This window comes from Carassius auratus, chromosome 22, assembly GCF_003368295.1.
Source record: "Carassius auratus strain Wakin chromosome 22, ASM336829v1, whole genome shotgun sequence".
NCBI lineage: Eukaryota > Metazoa > Chordata > Actinopteri > Cypriniformes > Cyprinidae > Carassius > Carassius auratus.
Genome location: NC_039264.1, coordinates 28,154,765 through 28,181,316, shown reverse-complemented (window position 1 = coordinate 28,181,316; position 26,552 = coordinate 28,154,765). Strand labels below are relative to the sequence as shown.

The 26,552-nt window shown below is 36.6% G+C and overlaps 2 protein-coding genes and 1 pseudogene across 2 annotated transcripts; all 3 read right to left on the bottom strand.

Annotated features, from left to right (window-relative positions):
- Positions 1–4,040: 4,040 nt before the first annotated feature.
- LOC113040248 (mimecan-like) lies at positions 4,041–9,509 on the bottom strand. The gene is made up of 6 exons (XM_026198583.1): positions 9,042–9,509; positions 6,669–6,735; positions 6,302–6,466; positions 5,415–5,617; positions 5,156–5,248; positions 4,041–5,068 (listed from the first exon to the last, which is right to left on the bottom strand). The coding sequence occupies exons 1-6, from the start codon at positions 9,192–9,194 to the stop codon at positions 4,898–4,900; spliced, it is 852 nt and encodes a 283-aa protein (XP_026054368.1). The 5' UTR covers positions 9,195–9,509; the 3' UTR covers positions 4,041–4,897.
- Positions 9,510–12,242: 2,733 nt separating this feature from the next.
- On the bottom strand, positions 12,243–15,619 carry LOC113040557 (osteomodulin-like; annotated as a pseudogene).
- A 4,192-nt stretch (positions 15,620–19,811) lies between these two features.
- LOC113040247 (asporin-like) lies at positions 19,812–23,995 on the bottom strand. The gene is given in 8 exon segments (XM_026198582.1): positions 19,812–20,758; positions 20,843–20,941; positions 20,943–20,982; positions 21,051–21,144; positions 21,324–21,434; positions 21,784–21,997; positions 22,760–22,872; positions 23,657–23,995. Coding segments are annotated over 8 exon segments (1,116 nt in total). The 5' UTR covers positions 23,904–23,995; the 3' UTR covers positions 19,812–20,560.
- Positions 23,996–26,552: the final 2,557 nt, after the last annotated feature.

Genomic DNA, 26,552 nt, shown 5'->3' with positions numbered 1-26,552 from the left:
AAGAAAACCCGACCAGGTTAGGTTCATAGAGTAAGCTACCATGGTAACCAACTCTGAGTATAAGTTACCTCTCTTTCAGAAACGGGCTTGACTTACCCTGCTTTCTCAGGTTTGACAAACCTCCCATACTGAAACCGAAAACCTATAGTTTCCCTCATTTTAGGTTTAACATACTCAGAGTTTTCACTTAACCCCCTTTCTGAAACAGGCCGTTTATTGTTTATTGTTATTTTTGTTTTTATTTTTTGTGGTAAAGTTCCTACAGAGCAGCTTCAAGGCAAGCTATTGACGGTTGCTCTGCTTGTGCTGTAATGAGATTGTCATTTGAGTCCAGAAGAACGCTGCACCCAAAATAATGATGTGTGGATTTAATGTTTAAAAGTGCTATGGTGGCGGTCCGTAACATGTCCCGCTCGTTAAACTGTCAACAAATGGCACCAGCAAGACATCGACAGCCAACAGTACCCCACAGTGTGTGCACTGTAAAAAGTGAGCATGTGGACCACCTGTAGGTCACTCTGGATTGTGAAAGGCAGGAGAGTCTGCACAACTCCACCAGACACCTCTGGGATTAAAGTGTAATCTGTAATAACACAGTGCAAGGCAAGAACAAGTACAGCAAAACACTTCCCATCAGTGCAACACCTTTTGATGTTGACATTTCCAGCTATCCACAGAGAACACAGCTGAGATAATTAGAAGGTTAGGTTATTTAGATTATGTGTTATTACTTGCTATATACTTGAAGAAATAAGAGAGCTGAGGTCTGAACCTGTGACTTCTAGTGGGAAAGATTCATGCTTATGGTCAATTTGTTATCCAGCTGCTAGGTTTATCCTTTCATGTCATACAGTATGTGTAGCTTTATTGTACTTGGTAGCTGTTAAAGGGATAGTTTATCCAAAGATGAAAATTACCCTATGATTTACTCACCCTCAAGCCATCGTAGGTCTATATGACTTTCTTCTTTCAGACAAATACAATCATAGTTATGGTAAAAAAAAAAAAAAAAAAAAAAATGTCCTGGCTCTTTCAAGTTTTATAACGGCAGTGAATTTAGTCTGAGTGGCATTGCAGTGTAGGACATTGGTGTAGCGTAGGCTCCAATGAGAAGTGTTGATTGCGGAAGCACAGAGGAGAGAGAAAAACAAAACACCTGTCATGAATTAGAAGTACAAAATGAAGACTTGTAAAGAGAAATGTCAGAGAATTTTGATAAAAGCCAAGAGGAGACTTGTTTTCCTTTTCTAAACAAAGCTTCCTTTGCTCCTGTAAACAAAACTTGGTTCTCACAAGATGAGCATATTCCCACAGAGCTTATGCTACGTCTGCTGGAACGCCACGCTCTCGTGAACGCACGTATGACTGTTAGCGGAAGCTAGAGATTATGGTTTATAAAGTTTTAAATATGGATATTTTCTTACACAAACATATTTAATCATTTCAGAAGGCCTTTATTAACACCCCAGAACCATGTAGAGAACTTTTTTTTTTTTTTTTTTTTTTTTTTACAATGGATGGATGCACTTTATTGGACTTCTATTAGACTGTTGAATATCAACAGCAATTCACTGCCATTATAAAGCTTGGAAGAGCCAGGACATTTTTTTTTATATAACTCTGATTGTATTCATCTGAAAGAAGAAAGTCTGGATGGCTAGGATGGCTTGCGGGTGAGTAAATCATGGGGTAATTTTCATTTTTAGGTAACTATCCCATTAATTCATCTTTTTTTTCCCCAAATATTCAAACCAACAACCCTCTGGTTACCACTGTAGATCTCACAATCTATTTAATATTACTTCAAATGTGAATGCATTAGATTTATATGATTGAATTGCTAATGAATTTGGAGTTTGTTTTCTGAAGACATAATATAAGATCTCCTACAGTTGTTCCACTTAGTTGCAGGATTTTTGGCTGGGATGACAAATTACAGTTTGAAGTAATGCTGCTGTTCTGGCGGCAATTTGTTTGGGTCTGTTTCTAAAGTGCAGCCAGCCTCCTGGTCGCTGAATGTACATCTGGATCATATTGTCTGGTCTGAGAGTCAGTCCTGGCACGAGAGAGTCGGAAAAATACTGGAGATAATGATTCTCGCATAAGTCTGAGTTGTCTCTGCGTCTCAGGAAGACGCATTTTTATAACCATTATGGTTCATGTAAACTTAAGAAGAATTTTATGAGCAATCTTGTGGTCAGGTACATAAGTGGATTCAGGCATGTGCTAAAACTTTGAGTTTTTGTGCTATCATTACTGTGTGCTCAAGCCATGTTTACAACTTTTGTTCTGTTGATTTTTGTCAAGTGTGAAGTTTGAAATGAAGCACAACCACACAGGTAGACATAATAAATGTGTTTTTTGGAACCTATACGTCTAATATTAGTACATGCCACAGGTTTTTGTCTGTTTAACCAGACAAATGAGAAAAAACTGAAGGGACAGATTTAGTGAAATTATACAAAGCAGCCAAACATTGATTTTGCATTAATCGGTCTGTAGATTGCTCCTGGCATTCAGTATGTTTAGTCTATCGAACTTAATAGGTAGCATTCTAGGAAAGCATGGTTTAAAATGACTTTGTCAGATTCAAGGTCCCCAATCAACAAATCTGAAATGCATACGATGGAAATTGCCCACATTACAAAATGAGATCCGTCGGCGAGGGTGATTTTGTCTGTGGTTTCTTTTAAACAGCGTTAGACGTCACTCAAACCAGATGGTTGATTAATGTTTGTATACTTTCAGCTCACCCAAATTCAAAAAATTTAAGGCGTACATTAATTGTCTGGTGTTTAGATGTACTCAGGGAGCCTTTTCTCCCACTCTTGCCATTAAGCTGCTGTCTTTTACTCTTGGAGTAGATCCATTTAGTTTTGAGAGACTTACCATTTTTCCATCGCTCATTACAACACTGGCCTTTCACAGACAAGACTCGAGAGTCATGGAAAGTTGTGTGCTGTGCCACTGTTTCTGGGCCCCTAGTAAATCTATGGAAAAACTCACAATGTCTCGTAACGTCAGCCTGTGAAGGGGATTAAACGCAAATACACAGTTTATCCTTCTTTATTTTATGCTGAATTTTATATTAAGGAGGGCATTTCCCTGTCATGTTTCTCATCAAATAATCAAATATGACAGTCTCTAATTAGAATGTATCATTTACCAAAGTGAGCAACACCATGATGGGTTCTCAGGGGTATTAATGTACCTACTGTTTTGTTTGCAGAGTGGAGGACACAAAAGATCTTCTCGTTCTTCAGGACTTTGAGAATTTTCTCTGAGGGATGTGAGGAGAGGTGTCAAACTTTTCAGCACTTTTAGGTAACCAGCAATAGAAGCAGGGAATAAGGTCCAGCAAAAAAACTAAAATAAAATAGAGCAAAAAACTCGTGAAGCCATGGTTTAATGAGAATTTAGAAGCACTAACTTGAATAATAACCCGCTGCAACAGTGTAAAAGTAACCCGGAGTCAGACCTACTTCTCCCATATTAGCAAATTAGAATCACAAACTTGGCTTTATTAGATTCTTCAAGGCATTTTGAAGACACAAGATTGTAAATTAGTAACTATAACAAATTTGATAGTTTCCACTGTATTGTCCAATAGTGAAAACATAGTTTTATCAGTCATTATCCATGGATCAGGAGGCCCTGGCTGGTGAAACTGAATATTTGCATATTCAAGTGTGTAGAGTTGCATTCAAACTATTTTAAGGTATGAGCAAATTATTCTTACAAGAATGTGTTTTAAGGGTGAAATCTTTGGAATACGAAGGGCCTTTAATACTGTAATAAGTTATAAAACCAAAACAAAGACAACTGATTTCTTATATTTATTTAATTTCTTTGAGAAAATTATATATATATTTAAAAGATTCTACCTGGGATAACAAAGTTTTCCATTTTTAATTTGTAAGATTTTTATTCATATTTCCCCCTAATATGCACATATTATAAGACTTTCATAAATATGAGAAAGATTGCTGAATGCAAGATTGGGAACAAATTCCATGACTCGATGGCAGCGAAGTTTGGGAATGAAGCCTTCGAGTCAGTATGAAAAACATTCCATTATTTGCTTGGACCATTGTGCTGTAATGGCTGCCAATTTGGCCGGTTAAATGGAACAATATTACCCCACTTTTTCCAGAACTTTCTGCATGCACAATCTTTGGGTTTGATTGGTTTGCAATTTTGCAGACAGTTGTTCTGGTCTTTAACTGCTGTCTGACATAGCTGTTATAAAAGATAAAAGCAAACCAGTCACAAGGTTTTAGAAAAAAAAAAGTGTATTTGAACAACTAAAGTGAACATTACACGATGAGTTCATACAATGTTTTTACTGTACAGTCTATTCATGTTTAATTCACACATAGGTAGTAATTACAAATTTAGCATATAAATAATATTCAGAATTTTAAAGTAAAAGTCAGCTGGGAAAGAACAGTGACTCAGAACTTGGAATGAGTTCCTCGCCCTCTATTTCACTTAACAGGAATCTTAATTTCAGCCAAAGTAAGACATTTTAACAGTACTAGAAAGTGTGAGAAATTCACAGAGTTCTGAGGAACACTAGAAGCTTGACTGCAGCTATTCATGATCTCACATTTTACCAAGCAGTAGCCCCCAGTGGTTATTTACAATGGATATAAAGTTGTTCTTTCAAAGACTTGTGGTTTAGGTTCATCTACAAAGTCAATATCAAAAGAAAATCTAAGTGTTTGGGCAGCTGTTACATAATTAGATATATAATACAGATTCTCATGGTATTAACTTTTTGTACACTCGTCTGTGCTCAGGCACCAGGAGATTGAATGACTTTTGCTTCTCGGTTTTAGCCATCATCATTGGCCATCCGAAGACTTCTCACTGCGGACTACCTTCCATTTGGTTTTCATTGGTATCGCCCAATTGGCAGAGACTGCAGGCATATGAAACTGGTGGGGTACTGGCCAAGGATGACGGGATTTCCATCCATACGGATCTCGTTCATGTTGGGGCGGATGTAGTACGTGTCGTTACTTTTGCAGAAGGTGTCCGGGGTCACGCTTGAAATGTTATTGTTCTGAAAACACAGCGGTAGAGACGTTTAGACTCTTTCAAGACATTGTGGATTGTGTAATAATCTTTGTATGATTTTCAACTTTCTAACCTGAACGTGAAGTGTGCGGACAGTCTCTGGAATGAGAGGAACGGCCTCCAGTTCATTATGAGCAAGATACAGATGTGCCAGTTTGCTTAATTTCTGGAAGCAAAGAAGTTCAGAATTCTAAGTCAAAATTTTAAGAGCAACAGGGTTTTGGCAAAAAGACTAGAAATGAAGGCCTTTAAAAAGTCACTTCAGAATGTTTAAGACCAAAAACAAAAGGTTGTGGGTTGGCTAGTAGTGTTTTCAAACATTGGCTCTTTACCTTGAAAGCGTTTGACTTGATTCCTTTGGTCCTCAGTTTGTTGTGATTAGCATTGAAGGAGACTAATTTGGCAGGAAGCATTGGTAACTTGACCAGCTGGTTTTCGGCTAGCGAGAGCTCCTCTAGCATGGTAAGCTTAGCAAATGCACCATCTTCAATCTCAGAAATGATGTTTCCAGTGAAGTCGATTCTCTTCAGAGTCACTACAGTAGATGAATGGAAATGGACAGAAGAGCATTTCATTTATAATGTGAAGGTTAAGCAAAGTATATTTTAAACAACTGGACAGTTTGGCTCAGAAATTACAAAATTTTACAAAGTTTGTGTGTTTTATTAGCGTCAAGTGTACATATCATATAGATATATATATTCAATATTATAATATGCATTTTGGCAGTAGAGGACTACACTTCTGTTTCTTAGTTATAGTGGTTTTCTGTTCGTTTTGGTTTATAAGATAATATTATAGTGTTTTGAAAGCCTTTGATGCATGGGACCCTTGAAAGCTCTTACTTGTCCCTCTAGCTATCTTTGTCGTACCCATGATGCACTGCTGCAAACAGATTAGTAAAGCACGTGCATTTTTTTTGTCAACACGCATATTGTGAAGGATGTTGTGGTTCAGATTTGTTATCAATGTCTGTATGCAACGGAAGAGCTCACAATCTCATGCGACCACATTGCGGTTTGTATATCATGTCCCTTAACATTTGGAAATCTTTTGGGTGAAAAGGATTCTGGGTTGTTTCTGAAAAGAAGCAGCTGTTTGCCTCCTGCTCTCCTCCGGGGTAATCCCTTATCCTGTCTACAAGAATTGTATTTGTTCCCCCAACAGAAAAGGGCGGTCAACAGGAATGCCAGAGCAAGTCAAGTCAGGAAGAACTCACCGATATCTCCGAAATCTTTGGCTGTTATCTTTTTTATCTTGTTGTACCGAGCGTAGAGGTAGTTTGTCTCCTTTGGCAGAGTAGGCACCGATGTCATATCTGGGTCGACCTCCTCGCAGTAGACAGATCCAGTTAGACACACACACAGTAGACAAGTTGGAAGGTCTGGAACATGTACAAGATTTTATTCATAATGGGGAAGTTAATGAAACTAGGTGGATAGGCAAACACATGTTGCTTCTTTTCTTTACCACTTCCCACTCACTCAATGAACAAATAAAGCCTCTTGTGAGCAACATGTGGTTTTTAAAAAGAGCCCATCACTCATTCCTTTCCGACAGTTTACCAGGCGTCAGTTGTTCATTACCTGAAGGGTCTCCTCCAGGCGGCAATGGGGTAGAGTCATCAGGGGTGTCGGCAGGCAGAAGGGCTCTCTGTAAAATGGCTTCATTAGTTGGTACATTTGGTTTTTTGACAAGAATAACACATTCAGGTAGAACATCTGCTTCCTAGCCTTTGAATTAGTAATTTAAGACAAAAAGTTTGCTCAAAGATAAATATTCTGCTGTAATGTTGTTTCAAACATATGGAAGTCCATTTCCTCCACTGAATAAAAAATAAATTAGGTAAGTGTGGCTTTTTATCTTACAGTTCTGCCGTTTTTCTCGCATTTGTATATCAGATATCAGTTTATATCTCCCAATTCTGACTTCTTCTGGAAATTGTAAGTTTAAATCTTGCATTTTTGATAAAAAGATTCAGAATTGCGAGATTTAAACTTACAGTTCTGAGAAAAAGTCAGAATTGTGTGATATAAACGCGCAATTATGAGAAATAAAGTCAGAATCGCAAGTCTTTTTCCCCCTCAGAATTGGACTTTATATCTCATAAATCTTGTATCTCGTAAATCTTATGTCTCACAATTTGGAGAAGAAATCTGAATTGCAAGAAAAAAATCAGAATTTTGAAATAAAAAGTTGCAATTACCTTTTTTTGTATTAAAAAATATATATAATTAATTCAGTATGCAAACCTGTATATGGAATTAGCCACAAAATAAAAGAGGTTTTTCTGACTTTTTTCTCGCAGTGGCATGTTTATATATTACAATTCTGACTTTGTTCCTTACAGTTCTGATGACATTTCTCAAAATTGTGAGATATAAAGTCCAAATAGACCAAGCTGAAAAAAAAGACTATTTTCTTACAATTGTGAGTTTATATCTCACAAGCATAGAGAGATATAAAAACTCAACATTTTGAGAAAAAATTAGAATTGTGTTCTAAATTTAGAGTTTATATCACACAATTCTGACGTTAGAACTTGTAATTCTGAAGAAAAGTCACGAAAGGTCTGAATTGTGAGATTTTTTATTTTTATTCAGTAGCGGAAATGCTTCCATACCTGTGTGACTTTCTTCTGTAGAAATTCTCATGGATGGAGAAACTCCTGTGTATCCAGATACAATAAAGGATAGCCTAACTGAAGTCATCAAGTTTCATAAGACCATAAAAGTTTAAAAAGAGTGACTAGAGAGCTTTTTAAGTCTTTTTAAGCCATTTTTAGAACTTTACATGAAAAAATACATTTATCTTATTCATTGACAACACTCCCCTCCAGGGAACTGTTTTTTTTGAGTAATGACTTTAATTTGTATCTTTTCATCAGGAGATGTGCAATAAAGCACATGAGTGTTAAGGGAAATATTTATGGCACTTTAGGCATATTTGTTTGCATGCTTTTTAAAGATTGGAAGCTTTAAAAACATATTTTGTGTTTCATGGACGAAAGAAACTCATGACATGATGGTGAGAAAATGATGACTTATTTTTTGAGTAAAACTACTCCTTTTACATCCTGTTCATGAATAACTGTTATCTCTTTTGGCATGTTGGGACGAGCATCTGTTTGGACCTGTGTGTCTTCAGGCGTCTGTTAAATCACCCTGACAGTGTCTGACCCCATGAGTTAGCGTGAAGCTGTGGGTGGGAGAATTTGAGCCTGAGGGAACTCCTCCAGAACAGATCGCTGACTAATCAGAGCCTCCACACAGTGCCGGGCAGCTGTTGGGTTTTGTTTATTTGAACGAAACTGTGTGGTTTCAAACCTGTCAGTGTACGGAAATAATCTGGTTTTATGGTGGTATTGTAACATATGTAGATCTGTAAATGTGCGGTATAATTTAGTTAAGCTAAAGCAAATACATTTTAAAAGTAACAGTTTACTGGAAATTTGAATATACATGTAGTTTTGAATCATTAGTTACATTGAACAGTATAATATATATATATATATATATATATATATATATATATATATATATATATATATATATATATATATATATATATATATATAAATCAGTTGCAACGCCATAAATAATCTTAGTACTAAATATTTAGTGACATGTTTGTTTGTTAATTGGTTAGTTTTTATAGTATATATTATATTATTTGTTTTTGGTATATATATATATATTTTTTTTTTTGTTGTTGTTGTAAATATACATTTTACATATTGCATTAGATTTAATGTGTCATATGTGGTTTAGCTGAATGTTGAAATGGGTAAAAGTTCAGTTAAGCTTAATGGAAATGAAATCAAATTAACAAACTTTTTTAAAACAGCATATATAAATTGGAAAAGCAGTAGACAAAAACAAACCCATTTCTAAATAATCAGTTCTGTCAGCCCCTGTGTAAAATAACAATTAACCATGGAATAAAAATACAACATTTACCTTATTCCTCTGTGCCCTCACATCGGTTTCCTCAGTAAGTGCTACATCCTGCAGTCTGTGATGCCTGTGAGTGTGATAGTGTGCACCAGATGCTGAGAGCACCCAGGATGCAAATATGACTGCTGATACGAGCATTCGCTGCCTCGTCCCCATTGTATCTAAAGACTCTGGATGTGTTCTGCCACGTTAAAGAGCAGAAGCGCAGTGCAGGCAGTGGTTGGCTATTTTCTTGGTGCCTGTGAGTAAAATGTGATCTGTCAAATCAGGATTTTAAGCCCCACCACAGGCTGCCAGAGGAGATCCTTAAGTGGGAGTTTATGGAACAGACCTTAACCCTTCGCATTCCCATCTGAGCTGATCAGACCACTGTGTTGCCTGCAGGGTTTGGCCATGTTTGTGGTCCACTGGGGAAAAAAACAGTTCGTAAAACAGAGCAGAAGGCAATGAAAAGGACTGTTAGTTTTGCTTTGTAGCTCAGTTTGCTGATCTCTTGGAATATTGAGGCATGTTTGGCTCTTCTTTCATTCTCTGCTTTTCTAATAAATCTTTAGGCTTCTCAGAGAAGCTTAGAGACAGTGGGAGGACAATGGTAACACAGAAATTTGACAGGACATCAGGATAGATCAGATCCAGATTCTTTGATTATAGTTGTCCATCTTTCAATAGCCTTGCTGTATTGTTAATTTTAATTTTGGCTTCGTGTTGGATCCAGCTTTGTTAGCATTTTACAGTGCATTCACTAGTAAAAAAAAGAGTAGCTGGATTAGTTTTGCAGGAATCTGCAGCAAGATAATGGGTGGACAGTGGTAATTGAGATAGATTGTGGGACATTAGGATCCGAATTTAACAAATTCTTTAATTAGAGTTCTCCATCTCTACATATCCCAACTGTGATTTAAAGTGATTTATTTACAGTTTGTTTGTGTCATTTACAAGTTTGCCTAGATACATTTCATTAAAACCAAATACAATGCATTACAAAAGTACAACAAAGCCCCTCTATAAAACAGACACTTAAAGATTAAAGTGAAGAAAAACATGTTTAATAGGAAACATGTGAGTGATTTAGTCTCCTTTTTGCACCTCAAGACAAGACGAAAGGCACCTTGGCCCCTCTCGAAATAAACTTGTAAGAGATGGAAATAGAGTATGAATAACATTACAGGTGTGTTAACAATTATGCCAACCTGTAAAAAGTTACTGTACTAGGAAAGGGGCCAGATACTGCTACGGCCAGATGTTTTTAAACTGCTGGTCCTCTGTGGTTAATTTCTCTGTCAAGGTGGTTTCTTCACCACATGACTTGATTTGGAGGATTACAAAAATGTAAACATAAGCCCTGTACACAAAAAAAAAAAAAATATTTTCATAATTAATTAGTTTAACCACTAGTTCATCATAGAAGTCTGAATAATTAGTAGAGATCAACCAAACTAAGCAATAATTTATTTATTACCAAATAATCTGATTTCATTAATTACTCACCCTCGTGTTGTTCTAAACCAGTAAGATCTTCGTTCATCTTCAGAAGATATTTTTGATGAAATCCGAGAGCTTTCTGACCCTCCATAGACAGCAATGCAACTGACACATTCAAGGCCCAGAAAGGTGGACATCGTTTAAAAAAATCCTTGTGACATCAGTGGTTCAACCGTTATTTTATGAAGGTACGAGAATACTCTCTGTGCACGATGAAAACAAAAATAATGACTTCATTCAACAATTTATGGGCTTTCATGTCAGAATCCGACGTGTGATCATAACAATACCACAATGCATCTGGGTTCTTTGTCAGACTTGCAGCGGAGCATGACATGGAACAGAAGAAATAGTTGAATAAAGTTTTTTTTTTTTTTTTTTTTCTTTGCACACAAAAAGTATTCTTGTAGCTTCATAAAATTAAGGTTGAACAACTGATGTCAAATGGTTAATTTTAACAAAGTCCTTACTACCTTTCTGGGTCTTGAATGAGGTAGTTGTGTCACTGTCTATGCGGCGTCAGAAAGCTCTTGGATTTCATCAAAAATATCTTAATTTGTGTTCCAAAAATTAACAAAGGATTTACACCATGTTCTAAACACACATGCCGAAACGCGATAATAGATATCTTTTTCACGTTAATCACAGTTTTTGTCCTAACCAGCAACGACGACGACACCAAAAATGTATATTTTAGAAATGGTTTATATTTCTGCAATGTCATGGTTGGAGCAACAACAAACAAACTAGGTATTGATTATATTCTTTATTCAATGTTAAAAGTGTCTAATGTGAGTTTGAAAATATTCATCACATTTATTGTCATAATAAAAGTCACAACATAGTTTACCTCAGATCTTGAAAACAAATTCAAGCAAACATGTACGTTAAAACTGCGAACTCAAAGCGAATCCACATCCTTATTCCAAAACAAAGATGGTATCAGTCAGTATGTGCATTTAATGATGTTAAAAAGGTTTAATATTTATGAAATGGGATATAAATAAACATATCCATTTTGTTACCATCTTCCAGAAAGTGCCCTCCCACACATGCTTTTATTGGCCCTGATATCTGATAGATTCTGTTGCATCACATTTTCATATTATGTCTGGTGTGGACAGCCAAATTGTTTGTCACTGGAATCTTGTCGCATTGTGTGTAGTGTGTAGGTTTGGAACAATGTGATGGTGAATGACAGAATTTTAACTTTTTAGTAAACTATCCCTTTAAATTAATCTACTAATAAATGCCACCATTTGGGCGAGTCTTTCAATTATAGTGCCCAAGGTCTTTAACAGGATGTTTATTTAATTCAATTAAAACTCATTGCTATATTGTTTATTTTTCTTTTTGCTTTGTGTCGGATCCTTATACTTTTCCAGCTTTGGTAGCATTTTACAGTTATTTCACCATAAAAAAAGAGTAGCTTTGTTATCTGTTACATTTGCTGGAATTCACATGCATTGCAATGCTGCTTATTGTATTTATGGAGAGAAAAGTGACAGTGTGCAAAACAAAGCTATCTTTAAATCAGAACTTTCCATACGTTGCAATTCAGTTTTGCCCAGAGTGAGATGCATAACCATGCAAGCAGAAAATCAAATAGAAATTTCAAGCAGCAATGAACGGAATGTTTACTAATACCTGTATTTTCAATAATATTTCAATATTATAAATCCTCTTTTATTCTTTGAATACTGAGTAGTTTGGTGTGTTGAACTAGGACGCATCTCAAAAATCAATCTAATCTATCAAGTCGATAGCCTTGTTGCCTTTGGTAATTCGGGTTTCACATATTTTTTAAGTTTCTGAGTCCTCTTCATCGTCCTTTCTTTGGTTTCCATAAAATATCATTTACAGCCTTGGGAAACATCTGTAAGCACTGTAGTCTACTGGTCCTCTCAGCTTATTGTTGTCGAGACGTATATAGGTCAGCATCGTAGGGTTCCCAAGATCCAGTGATGGACACATCAGAGAGATATTCAGATCTGCAAAGAGACATATCTCGTTATTTGAGTGATTTAAGGATGTGGTGGTTAACATTTCTTGAAGAGACCTTTTGTTTTATTCTACAGCATGTGTGCCTTTAAGTTTAATACTACCTTTAAAGTCATTGTGGTTTAGATAAAGATGTTCCAAGGTCCTGGGAACAAAAAACGGGTTGGAGAGCTGGTTATGGCCCAATTTGGAGCTCCATCAGTTTGGACAGGTTAAAGGCACTGTATGCAATGGATTTGAGTTTATTGTGCGACATGCGAAGAGATAAAAGATTAGGAGTCTTCTTAGAGTAGCCCTCCGGTATGGAGGCGATTGAGTTGTTTTCCAGCTATATCTGTTGGATCGATTCTGGAAGGTCTGCTGGCATAGACTTGAGCTTATTGTTGCACATGTTGATTTGCATGAGGCTCTTCATGCCAGATAGGATCTTTCATTTAATACTTGCATCTGTTAGTCTGTTGCTGCACAAATCCAGCACTGTAAGTGTCATAAGCTTGCGTGTGGCGTCAGCTGGTATCTTTGAAATTTTATTAAAGCCCAGATGAAGCCTCTTAAGAGTTTTTGGCAGAGGAGTAGGAATGTCTTCCAGATTATTATGCTCAAGGTGTAACTGAAGGAGTACACTAAAGACATCTTTATCCACCTTAGATGATTGGATCTTGTTGTAGTTGAGGTTGATTTCCCTCAGGGACGTGGCATTGATGAAAGGCTTTGAAGTTATCACTTCTATGTCATTATGCTGGATGTACAAGTGGCGGATGTGTCTAGGGATGTTGGGAATCAATCGCCTTGGGGTTTTGGTTGCAATACATGGCAATAGGATAGGCAGAAACACTCACTAAAGCACAGAAAGGTGTTAAAATACAGAAAGTTGAGGAACTTCAGGTGAAGAGCCATCTGTGATCAAAAAGACAACTTCAAAGTCTTGAGAAAGTACCAGAACTCCAGAAAGCAAAAGCAGAGATGGTATTGTCAAGATGTGTGATGGTTTCATGGTTTAGTTGGTTTTTCCCTTTAACCTGTTTAGGACAGACACAAAAATGTATTGTATATTGAAAATTAGAACACGGTTATTAGGAATGCTAATGCTAAACTTTGTTAACATTGATAACATTGATTTAACAGTCTTAACTAGTGGTCAAACGATATATATCGCTGAGACCGATATATCGGCTGATATTTGAATTTTTTTTAAATATCGGCATTGGCCGATAAGCTTTTCTGCTCTATGTGTTCGAGCGGGACTTTTATTTTGACGGCGCTGAGAGCGGCAGCGTCTGAGTGCACACAGTGCATACACTGTTTCTCTTGTTCGTCGTTTTTAACAGTTCTGTTTAATGCGGATAGAAGTCTGTCTAATGATCAGATAAACAAAGGAATTAATGTATACAGAAAGTAGTATAACAATTTATTTGATATTAGGCCTATTAGTAATAGAAAGGCAAACATTTGCATACTTTCTCGTTTGCCGTCAGCATTAAGTAAATTTGCATTTATATAGTTTAAACAAATCTTTGAATGACTAATGAACATTTAGCTTCACAAACCTTGCAAAACTCCAGCTGTGAAATCTTCTTAAGTTTGCATTTTTATCCAGCATGATCGCCAGTTCTCTGTGTGACGTTCAGTCCGTGTGAATTCAGTGCTTTAAATTTGTGATTTCAAATTATGCTGCACTTTATGCATTCGCCCACTGTCATATTTAGGTCATTTTCACTGTGTGCTGTATGTAAAATGAGTGTTACCCTGGCTTTATTTGAAAAATATTTCCCTATGCACAAAAACTTCCCAGAATACTGAGTGCCCTAGTGCCCTTTTTTTTGTATTATAATTTTATTAAATATTTATTTATTTGTGAAAAATACTGTCATCTAAAGTATGTTTCTTTTACACATCTAATTTTTAATCCATTGTCAAATGATTTCAAATTTCTTAAATATTAATAATAATAATAGAAAAAATGATATCGGCTATCCCCTCCCCCCCCCTGCTTCGGCATCGGCTGTCAAGAAACACATATCGGTTGACCACTAGTCTTAAATGACTGAAATAATCAATATAATAGTAATATCTTCAATATTATATTACACTACTCTTTAATGTGGACTGGGTTTCACCAAAAAACTGAAATAGAAATGTGAATAGAAAGTGATTGCAGCTGAAATAATCCAAAATGAGATTTCAAGACTCACGTTTTTGCTCTGCTTAAGCGGTTTGGTGCTCAACTAAAACAAACTAAACTAAACACCTCTGATTGCGCATACTTTGGGAAATATGACATTTTTTCTGTAAATGTTGATATTTGTTTAGCGTTGTAATGTCTGGGATCAATTATCTCAGCAGGGGTTTTACCGTAGGTGAAACCTCACTGGTTGACTAAGCTAGTATTAATAGATATTTATGTTTTTTTTTCCTTCTAAACAAAAACAACCATTTTGGAGAGGCAGACACACCCTTGCAATATGAAAGAACTCTGTCTTCTTGTTAATGTGTAATATTCTCCTACACTTTCAGTTTGGTCATAGTTATAATATGAGCTGGCAAAGCAGCTAGAAAAGTGATCCAGAAAATACAGCGGGTTAAAAATTATTTTTAAATCTAATTTAAATTCTGTAACTGCTCAGTATGACATAGTTTCTCTCTGTAGCCATTTCCTTGTCTTCTGCAGAACTTTGATTGCTGTGCTGGCTACGATTTTAACATTTCTCCATTAAAAATGTGAAGTTCGTTTTCATTAAGCAATCAAAGTAATCCCTTTCATAGTTGAAAACGACATCTGGAGGAGTGTTTCGATTTTAATTGGCCTTTTGAATGTGATAAAAAAAAATTTTTTACATTAATTGAATTTAGAATATAGGTTGCTTAAAATTAAGAGAAATATGAATATATCTATTTATATTTATGCTTAAAGCAGTTCGTTTTGCAGACATGAATTTGAATGATATAAAATCGGTCTTAAAGTAGTTCCCTTATTTCAGTGTCAGTGTACGATCTTTAAAATCGTGATGTCATACCTGTGGGGTCGTTTTTCTCTCAGTGGGAGGCCGAGCACCCAAGGTGAAACCCAGCAGCAGAGGACCCCTTCGACTTGAACTCATTTTCTCCTGGGACAAGCGTGAACGATTACGCTGTGGTTTCCCCTGCAGCAGCATCGGGCGTTTGGGGAGAGATCGAGATCTTCCTCTTTTACCGTGGAAATGATTCTGGAAGCGTTTGGTTGCATGTGTTCGGTGGCCTCAGTAAAGCCTCGTGGTCTCATCTGATTCTTCTTTTTCCCCCTTTTGTTGCGTTGAAGTGAATTTAAAGTTTCCAGACATTGTTCAGGAAGGAATGGCCTAGCATCCAGTCCATTGGACAGTGAAAACTGAACCCGCAAAATTAAGGCCAGACTCATACAGGTGTCGCACTATTGCAGCTGATGTTAAAGTGTTACATTTACTCTCTCTGTCTCTGTATAATAAATATTATAGAATATACTGTATGTATATAGTAAATGAAAACCAGAACTAGCTAGTATTCCTCAAAAATGATTTATTAAGTGAGAAGGAAGACGACAGTCGGCAAAACTGGCCTGAAAGGCATTGGCGATAATTAAGTGGGTTCAATTTAATTGGTTTAGACATTTCTAGCTCGCTTTATGGAGGCCTTCTGCAACATGACTACTTTTTCCAGTCCTTGTACTGTATCGGAGTTAAACCACAGACGGTCTCTCAGGACCCGTCTACAGAGTGGCGTTTTTTGGTTTTTCAGAGTTGGCTAGACAGACCCCTCAGCACTCATTCTGTCAGCTGGAAGATTTGTTTTCGCTGCTGCCCACATGGCAGACGCTGAGAAGTCTCTGCAGCATGAACGCTGCTGCGGGTTGACACACATAAAAAAAGAACCATCAGGATTGCGATCCCAAGAGGTTATTTTGGGGCCGTTTTTTGTGAGGAAGGGGCTAAAACTGAGTGAAATAAAAGCTTTATTGTGTTGGAAAGCCATATTTTTCCCAGTCTTTGATAAACTTCAGCCTGGCTTATTGGTTGTAAATATGTGGCTTTAAAAGAGCTTGGGAAAGATGAGCAATTGCGTCCAATCCACACAAGCATGGGCACATGCATTGCATTTTAATTGTCACACTTGTGCTTTCTTGACTAGGAATTGCAAATATACGTTTGCAATCACATTTGAGTTTTTACTGCAGTGCTTCAATGCCTGTAAATCTTAATGATGGGTGTTCGGAAATTCGATAGTTGATTCTAATTAGTTGTATTTAAAGTTAACTTATACAGTTGAAGCATTGAAGAAAGAGACTTTAGGGTGCTTTCACACTAGCACTTTTGGTGCGCACCCGGGTTTGATTGGCGTCAGAGTTTGGTTAGTTTGGATGTTCGTTCCCGACTCCGCTAAAAAGATAGAGTAGAGTGAACTCCGGTACGGTTCGCTGCTGATGTGAACAAAGTCGATAAAAATGAGTGTTTGTGTGTGAAAAGCTGACGTGACTGATGTGCTGCTATGTGAGCTGTATGTAGCATTTCTGTTCGCCCTTCAGCATTCTTTAAAGAATTTGCAGTTCCTTTGTAAGACGTAATTGTTATTATGTACTGGAGATTTGGAAACAAAACAAACGTTACAAAAACATAAATATATTTTAAGAAAGAAGTGCGCAACTGTGCATTTTTCTGCCTTCTCCAGCGCCATCGTTATTAAGCAGTAGAGTAAACAGCTTCTGGCTTGTTGACGCAAACGAACTGTGCTTCGGTCCCAAATATAGTAATATGAACACAGTCCAGCGGGGGCAGGGAGAGCAATCAAACTCAGTTTCGGATCAGGCAAGCGAACCAAGTGTGAAAGCGCTCTTCATTTAATGACTAAGGTACAATGTGGTGAATATTTTTCCAGTCAAATAAGAGTCTCAATCTTGACAGACACACAAAGTAGTCTTCATTTTTTATAGTTGTACCTGCATACAAGTACCATGAGTTGTATTTTATGGATCATTTGAAACTTTCAAAAAAACCTGAATCCACAAATGTGTGACTGAACAAAACAGGGTTTCAGAAATTTTATGGAAAATGTCCGGCGGAGGTAAGTCGTCTGGTGGCCCTCTTGAAGTCTGGCTGATAAAAACAAGCTGGGTGGTTGTTTTCTGCCTTAGTTCAAAGGTATTTACTCCGAAGGGAAATTGACTGGGGGGAAAAAAGCACGAGGTGTGTTTAAGAAAACTCTAAACTAGACCTAGATTCAGTTCTTCATAGCTCAGACTCTACACAAGTTGACTTCACGTTTGCAAGACGTGTACAGTTCGAGACCCCAAAACCAATTACTAGCTCAAAATAAACCTTAACATTGAAAAATAGGTTTGATTAATCCGATGGCTCAAACTACAATAATGTTTGAAAATATCCCATATGTAATGATGATTGATTCATCACAGAAGTGGAAACTGTGCAGAATTGTTCACATCTGAGGGTTTTACGCTAATTGTGATGTATCGGGCTAGCTTTAAAGCGTTTCAAATGTGTGTGTCCGAATCCCTCAGGTGTTTTCTGGGGCTCAGAGATCTAAATGATCCAAACCTGTTGTGAGTTTTTTTTGGAGACGGCGGTATGCAAGACGTGGCAGCAGAAGATCAGGCCAACCTGAAGATTTGTTCCATATGTTTCCTGAGCAGAGCCTCTCTCTCTCTCTCTAGCCTCCACCCCTCTATGTTGTTTTTTCCCCCACTTCTTAACCCGTTCAGACCCAAATTAAATTCCAGGGATACAAAACAACAAGAAATTGTTTTTAATTAAATAATATAAATTATGTAATATTACTCCACTATTTAATCCAGTATTTATTACTCCATTTGTCTGTTTATGCGTTTGTACCTTATGTTGTTCTACCAGTAGGTGGCAGCACATAACTGTCTTTATGAGTGAATTATTGTGTACATGTACAGTTACAGTTGTAGGGCCTTATTATTTCCTCAGTGCAGAAAACGCAGACGAGATCATTGAATCCAGTCATAAAAATGTAATTTTCTGTATAACACAGAGTGTCACTGAATATGCCGTATTTGGAATGGAGACATGAAAAGTAGGTCATTACACTTATGTCAAAACTCAATATGGATTAGTGTCTGAATATTAAGCTGCAGATATAATATTTAAATATAAATCCTGCGTTTTCTGTGTTTTGAATGAATGATGCAGACACAGATTTTCATGAATTACACACATACTGAAGTGTGCATGATTGAAGTGCTCAATGAGTTTTCAGATATGAGAACAGGAACACATGAACATAATCTCTAGAACTACTCTATGAGTCTCGTCTTGAGTATTTTACCATTTCTTTTGAGAAAAACTATCATCATATCATATACAAACAAAAATGTATAGGTCTTCTCAGCAAACTTTCAAAATAAAAGTTTTGTTGAACTTGAAGAAATTTTGACAGAAATAGTAATACCACTACGAAAATTATTGTTTACAATTTTGTAAGGATTATTTAATAATAAAAAAAATAGAAATACACAATGCAGTATTTTTTTTTTTTTTTTAAATAGTCAAATAATACATTCTTTTTTATAAAATCAATTATTTAGATTATTACAATTTTAAGAATTATTATAATTGAATCTAGAAAATTAATGGAAAACAGAATTTAGTAAAAAAAATGAAGTGTAAAAGAGTTTTACGATTTAAATTCATTAGACATGCTTTTTGATTAATTAACTTTAATTGAACCATTAAAACTGAGTCTGAAAAATTTTAATGGAAAAAATGGAATCTAAATTAATTTGGAATAAAAATTAATTAAATTAAAAAAAATAAAAAATAAAAATAAGAAGAAATTTGGGGAATAAAATAACACAGGGCCCTATAGTTGAGCCACAGAGGATTTTTGTTGAGCTATAGTCTCTATGCTAAATTAAATAAATACTGTCGTGATTATTTACTTTGCTTGTGTTGCATTCGCTGTGCATGCTCTTTGTTTTTTTTTGAGCGAGTGCACAATGCGATCAACATGCATACATGATGAACAAAATTATATTATCCACGACTGGTTCAGTTTCTGTAGGACTAATGCGTTTACAGGTTGCCATGCTTCATTCAGTTGTATACTTGTATAGTTATATAACATAATGATTTAACTTGATTTCAACAAGACATCACTATTGCCTGCCTATATTAAGCCCAGTATCCTTCCATGGAGTCATTATTTTGCTGCTTTTACTGAATTATCCTTACACAAGTCTCCATCTGCTGGTATTCTGTCTTATTGCTGGACAGATGTACACATTCTGAGGCCAAACAGATGTACTGTTTTATACTTTCTTTATTTTTCAAAGGAAACAATATCTGAATTGGAAACAAATAACACAGCAACGCTGGCTAAGAAAGCACTTGCTGTAGGTACAGTTTCGCAAATGTCAGGGACGCTGTTGTGAAAACTGTAAGATTTCTGAGATCTGATGACAATGTCTACGTCCAATATTTCAGAGAAAACACTGGCAATGAATAAAAAGTTATATAATGAAACTCTAGCATGCAATATTAGATTTGTTATCACTAAAACCGTTAATAAGCACCAATGAATAATGCCCATTCTCTAAAATACAAGAAGTAGAACAATAAACACGCTGGCCTTGTACGTTTATTTATTTTTCTTAGATTCTAGACAGCCAAGCAAAAAAAAATAAAAATTGAGACCTTCAATACATGGGAAGAAATTTATTTAGCACCTGATCTGAATTAAAATGGTTCTTCTGTCATTATAAGGAGTAGAAAAGATTTCAGTGTAAACGATTAATAATGAAAGCCTATGTAACTATTGCACACAGTGTAGTTGATTCTGTCTTTACTGGAATTCAAAGTCTTCGAAATCCTCACCAAATTCAAGTAACGAGTCGGTAGCCACTGTGCGTACTCTTGGATTTTGGATAAGTTACGTTCTGTACTTCACCATGAGGACATGAAATGATCATTTATTACATTAGGGATGAAGTTCATGTCTAGTTATAATGCTTCCCTCTAGTGGAAACATGGTGCACATCGGTAGAGTTTCTCTCACTTTCTGTGGTTACCCAGTTGCACCGAATTGTGGCTGGAAACGCACCGGAAAGTGGGCGGCTGGATCTCCCAGTATTTCACTGGGTTTGCATATAAACTGATCCTAGTGTAGAGGGATTTCTTAACCCGGGTTCTCAAAGGGCAAAAGTCATTTACTCCAACATAACTGATGCTGTTGGCATGTAAGTACACCACCTAAAAGAGGAAGTGAAGGTGATTAAATCTCCATGCACTTGATGTGTACTCAATGAGCCAATTGCGTGCGTATTTGTGTTTTACCTGCAGATATTTCAGGCTGTTCAAGCCTGGGGGAACTTTCTTCAGTTTATTGTTATCCAGATGAATTTCTCTGACTTTGGAAATGGCATTGAGGCTTCCCGTTCTCCACAGACTTGATCTGATTGAAGTCGAGCCACAGCCTGGAGAAGACACCGCTCTTTAAGTCGAGTTCTCTTTTGGACCACAAGGCGGAGTTTGTTTACCTTACCTCTGTAGACGTTTCAGTCTCAAAAAATCCTCCGACTCTATTTTGGCAATCTTGTTATAGTCCAAGTGAAGTTCAGTGAGGGAGGATGGCAGATCTGTGGGATTTAGATGAATAAACATCTCTTTATGAGACTTATATGTTGTTTAGAAACCCTTTTTGCTCATAAATGGCACTTTTAACATTTAGTTTTGAAGAAGAAATTTGTAAGCACTTTTTAAGACTTTTTTTTCAGGTACAGAAGTCTTTCTTTTCTTTTTTTTTGTAAATGCATACCTTTAGGGATAGCTGTAAGCCTCGCTTCAGCTATTCTCAAGTAGAGGGTCGCCATGTCGTCAAAAGCCTCTGGGTCGATCCCGCTGTTTGCAATTGGATTTGCACTCAGTTCTAGAGATGCAAGGAAGAGAACCACTTGTTTTTCCAAGCAAATAGTCATTTACATTGGAAAATGTGACTTATAAAGTCATGGATCACTCCATGTTGGGTTTGAACCAATACCCAGAGTCGTATTTTTAACTATAATCTATTCAGATGTAATCTGTACATACTGAAGTCCCTGACCAGTTGATTGAATTAGCTTGTTCTTGTCAGACATAGAGCACAAGATCATTTATCTCATTATAAAACCAGATTTAACCAGGTCATGACGAACATCTCAATGTGTTGTAGCGTGTGCGCTAACTGCTTAGCATGACTCAGACCATGTTTATTTAAGGTCGTCACTTAGGAGACCTACCTAAAACATTTAGGTCTTGCATTCCTCTAAATGCTCCTTTTGGAAGTCGGCTGATCTTGTTGTCGTGCAGTCGCAGGGACTGAATGCTCGTGGGAAGGTTCTCAGGCATTTGTGTCAGCAGGTTGTATGACAGGTGGAGAATCTTGAGTTTGTTCATGTTGCGAAAGGCCTTTGGGTGAATTTTTGATATCTGGTTATTGAGCAGAAACAGGGCCTGCAAATACAGAAAGGGAATAAAAGAGGCATATAACCACAAACTTTATAGCTGCTATTTTAAAACAGAATTCCTCAACCAGTCAATCAGAATTGTAATATTTTTTATGACTTTGTACTTAAACAGTGGTTTTGTGGGATGTATTGCATGTTGTTGCATATTAAAATAAATGTCCAAGGTGGACATTTCTGTCTTTCTACCTGGCTAAGTTTATGAAGATGGACCAGCTATTATTGCAAATTAAATATCCTTATTTGAAGTATTTTTTGTAGATGACATAACCATAACAATACTAATAAAGTTTAAGATATGTTAATAAAAATTGTTTTGTGGTTGAACCCTGTTCTCAACTCTTGTCCTGACCATTAAAAAAAACCAACAACTCAAGATTATTTTAATTAATTTATTATTGGATAATCAGTTTTATATATTCTGGAATTTTCTGGAAAATCTGAAACAAATTTTGTCTTGTTGTTTGCAAGATGTGGGCTCTTTCTGTTTTTTATATTCTTGGTATTTCATTCCCTTTCTAGCTTTCTTGCTTAGCAAGAACATTTAACCGTTTTACCACTAATCATGAGCAAATATTTACCACAAGTATGGGACAGTCCCCAGTAAATGCAAATATCAATAACACTCAAATATGTGTCCAGACTTCCACATAATCCCTCTACCACTGCATGTCTCCAGATGTCCTTGTGTAAACCCAGTATAAAAACACACAACTCCTAGAAGCATTTGACGAGGGTGTTAACTGCTCACATAGAGATTATCCAGGCCTTTGAAATCATCTTCCTTGATCTCTGTGATGTCATTGTTTTGGAGATCGACGAGCAGCGTGTTTGCAGGAATGTCCTTTGGCACCTTGGTCAGACCTGTAAAAACAGAAAAAAAATTTTTAATAATAGACAGCTATAAAATGTTCATTACCTCAATCAGGCTGTCCTTCTTGAATGATCTGATTGAGTGAAATTTTATATGCTATAAATTCTTCTTTATTATAGTGATGTGCAAAGATGCACATTTTTGTGGGTTGCCTGAGGGACTAGCTGACAAATAAGTCATTATAATCCAGATCAGATGTGTTTCTTAGTCATCTACTTGCATTCAAAAACAGCAAGACAGAGCTCAATGGGACCTGACACAGAACGTGAATTTCTTGAGATGCTTTTTTAAAAATTACTTTTGTAATACATGTGCCGCTTTCTTATGAAAGTTTGTTTTTGCTACACTTCTGACTCCTTTTTTGCTCTTATTCTGAGCTTACATCTTAGACTTTTGTAAAACCAAAAAAATTATCACACACTTATGAGTTTTTCTTGCAACTGCGAGTTTATATCTCAGAATTCAGACTTTTCTTCTCAATATTGCGACTTCAGAATTGCGAGATTCACTTTTTTATTTATTCACGCAGCCGAAACAAACATCCATACTTTCTTAACGCATCTTAAAACGTCCGTCTTAATGTGCATAGCCACAAACCGTCTAACAGCTAAAATACAGTACGCTGTTAAATAAACATAAAATAAAAATAAACATTAAATAAAACATAAAAACAAAATTCTAAATCGTAGCTATGTGATACAAGACGGCGTCCTAAAATGACGAGTCAGACTCGAACTGTCTTTGTTGTTTAAAGTAGTATCATGTAGTTCTTACCCTGATCTGAACACTGCAGAACTTTCTTTGAGCACCGACACCCTTCGGGACAGTCCGAAACAAAGTTATCATCATAATTGTCGTAATCGTCATCGTCGACATCATCGTCGTCGTCGTCGTCATCGTCAAAATCACCCACGTCTTGTTGCATGATATCATGATGCTTGATGAAATCCATGACGTTGATATGCGTGTATGGTTTGGCGTGACATAACGTCAGCAGGGTGAGTAGTAAAAGTACCTTCATGGTGCAGCTTCAGTCATAAATGCTTTAGCCCTGCGAACATGAGCACAAGCGCTTTGACAAATTGTTCACATTTTGGCATGCAGATGTTACATTGTTTTGTATGTTCCACAGGTTGAAAAAAAAGTAAGTTGGATCCAAAGGCACCTGATTGGATTAGTAGTTAGCATCACAATGAAATGGGCCAATAGGAATTGATCACAGGTTAAAGAGAGTTATATTCTCACTGAATGAATTGCATAGCACTTTACAATAACTGTTGTAAAAGTTGTGCAATATTTTGGGCATCATTTGATTGTTTTTCAGTTGTTGTTGTTTTTTCGCTAGCTGCAAAATGTGGAGTCTGATTCAGTTCAGTTGCATTAATAATTAAGAGGACAAAATGTTAATGACTGCTGTAATTGTTTGCAAGAGAAGTTACAATAAACCAGCTGCACTTGAACAATTGTTTATAGAGCAATCTAGTTTATAGACGCCTTTAGGCATCAACGAATGAGAAGGTGGCTCACAGTTTATAGATATTTCTGATGCGATCCACATGACATGTGATGGCAACTAATCATTTGAAATTGGATTTGGTATGATTTTTTATATTTTACAACCATTTTATTATTTAAAATAGAAAAGAAACCCCTTTAGTAAAGAATAATAAAACTTAAATATTGTTTTAAAACAAGTCACAGATAAATTCTGATAAAGTCTGGTTTATTCAAACATAATATGAAATTGAGCTAACTTAATGAGGTGAAATCACTAAATCTAGAATCAGATAAAAGCAATTTACCTGATGAATCTGTATAATCCTGCTTCAAGTAAGCCTCCAGGGGTGAGATCAGTTTTTGTCGTCAGGATTTGTTGAGGCACAGGTTCTTAAATGCAGCGTGCACAAAAGCCGAAAGGTGGAGATCACACTCGTCAAAGCATGAGATCCTTGAATGAATGGGGATGGAAAAGATGCTGCTGGATCAAGGAGCAGATTGGGAATAAGGGGTAGGAACTCAACGCAGCTCTGCTGGATGCTTAACAAGCACTGAACACTCATTGTTACCGGCCGTATGTTTCTCATCAGCACTTGAAACGGGGCCAATTCTGTACGCCTAAATTTTCAATGGCCAGACTGGGGTATTCTCACTCTTTACATTGCCAGTGGGTGGACTTTTGACGTATTGAAATATTTTAGAGTGCATAATATTGCATAATTGGTGAGGTTATTTCTTGAGTTTCTAATTTTAGATAAAACACTCAATCTGGTGATGTAATGGCTTGATTGTGATATAAAATTGCCAGATGAAAATGGGGTTTTTAGTGAGAAATATAAATTAACTTAAATTGCTAGGCATTAAAAATAATTCTGCTTTACTTGAGATGAATCCCATCAGATTATTTAGAATGATTGATTGATTCAAGAACTGCCAGGAAGAGCAATAATTCACATTCACTTTTTTTGGAAGGGAAATGCATGTTATCCTGACTAAATCATTGTTGAATCGGTGTAAAATCTTGTAATTCCCATGTCGTTGGGGACCTTTAATCTCGACCTAAATGTTAGATAATAGCTTTTCCAGACTTGACGGTGCTGTTTGCTTACAGCAGCACAAAACGCAACCCCTCTCTATTCACGGGGCAGTACTGGTGGCGCCACATATGCTTGGTTTTGGCTGGGGGTTTTGAGATGATGGAAGTTCCTATGTCTCATGGTTTCTCCGTTCAGAGTCTCACTGGCCGGCATTCCTTCCGAAATGATAACCAACCTCAAACCAGTAAATGTTTGTGGTGTCAAGTTGGTGCCGTAAATTAAAATAATGTAGACACTATTACATATGCTAGATGTAAGGGGGAAATGGTTCAAGAATGTTTCAGAAAGAGTGATAAAATACCAATAATTTGGCTCAATCTGTCTCTAATTATTTATCTTTCATGCCCTCAGTCTTAATTGTTGTAAAGTTATGACATGCAAAACCATGTTAGAAATATCTCAACGTTGCAAAAACTTGTGCAGCCTTGAGATATGTTGGCGGTTTCACAGCTTTGCTGTTTAATGTATCTTTCTCTCTTTTTTTTTCCCCAGTGAAGCTGTGTCTCTATGGCTTATGTTATATAGATGTGAAAGAGAATTGGTTTAGGAAAGGTAGAAATGGCGTTACAAGTTTCAGGAAGGAGGATGAAATACCAATAATTTCCCTAAATCTTTCTCTAATTCTTTTGCCATTCACGCCTTCAATTGCATTTGTTGTAATGTGTAGGATCTCGTTGGTAATGTCTCAACCTTGCACATACTTGAGATATGTTGGCAGTTTTCCAAAGGTTTGCTTGTCCTCAAAATATATACAGCAAGTTCTAACAGTACCCAGACACCAGGAGAGGGTGGTTCAGCTGTTGATTATTTACCCCTCGAAATAAGATTGGATAAAAGCCATGTGACTAGTACATGAATCATGGATAGCTTCACGGAAAGCTTCTGAGATGATTCCCTTTCCAGGGTTTGTTTATTCTTTCCCCTCTTTTAAGTCGTAGCCTAAAATCATTGAAACCCCAATTCAACCTCAGAGGCATTTTTCAGCAGTCGTCCCCATTTCACTGGCGATGATGGAGTGAGAACTCGGAATCTTAGAAGAATCTCGGAAGGAACGGAAGACTATGATGTCATAGGCA

What these genes read in the sequence shown, in the direction of transcription:
- LOC113040248 (XM_026198583.1), bottom strand. Translation starts at nt 9,194, where the DNA reads ATGGGGACGAGGCAGCGAATGCTCGTATCAGCAGTCATATTTGCATCC. An exon ending in CAAAGATTTCGGAGATATCG is followed by an intron (nt 5,618 to 6,301) that starts GTGAGTTCTTCC and finishes CATCTACTGTAG; the next exon opens with TGACTCTGAAGAGAATCGAC. An exon ending in TCCGCACACTTCACGTTCAG is followed by an intron (nt 5,069 to 5,155) that starts GTTAGAAAGTTG and finishes CTGTGTTTTCAG; the next exon opens with AACAATAACATTTCAAGCGT.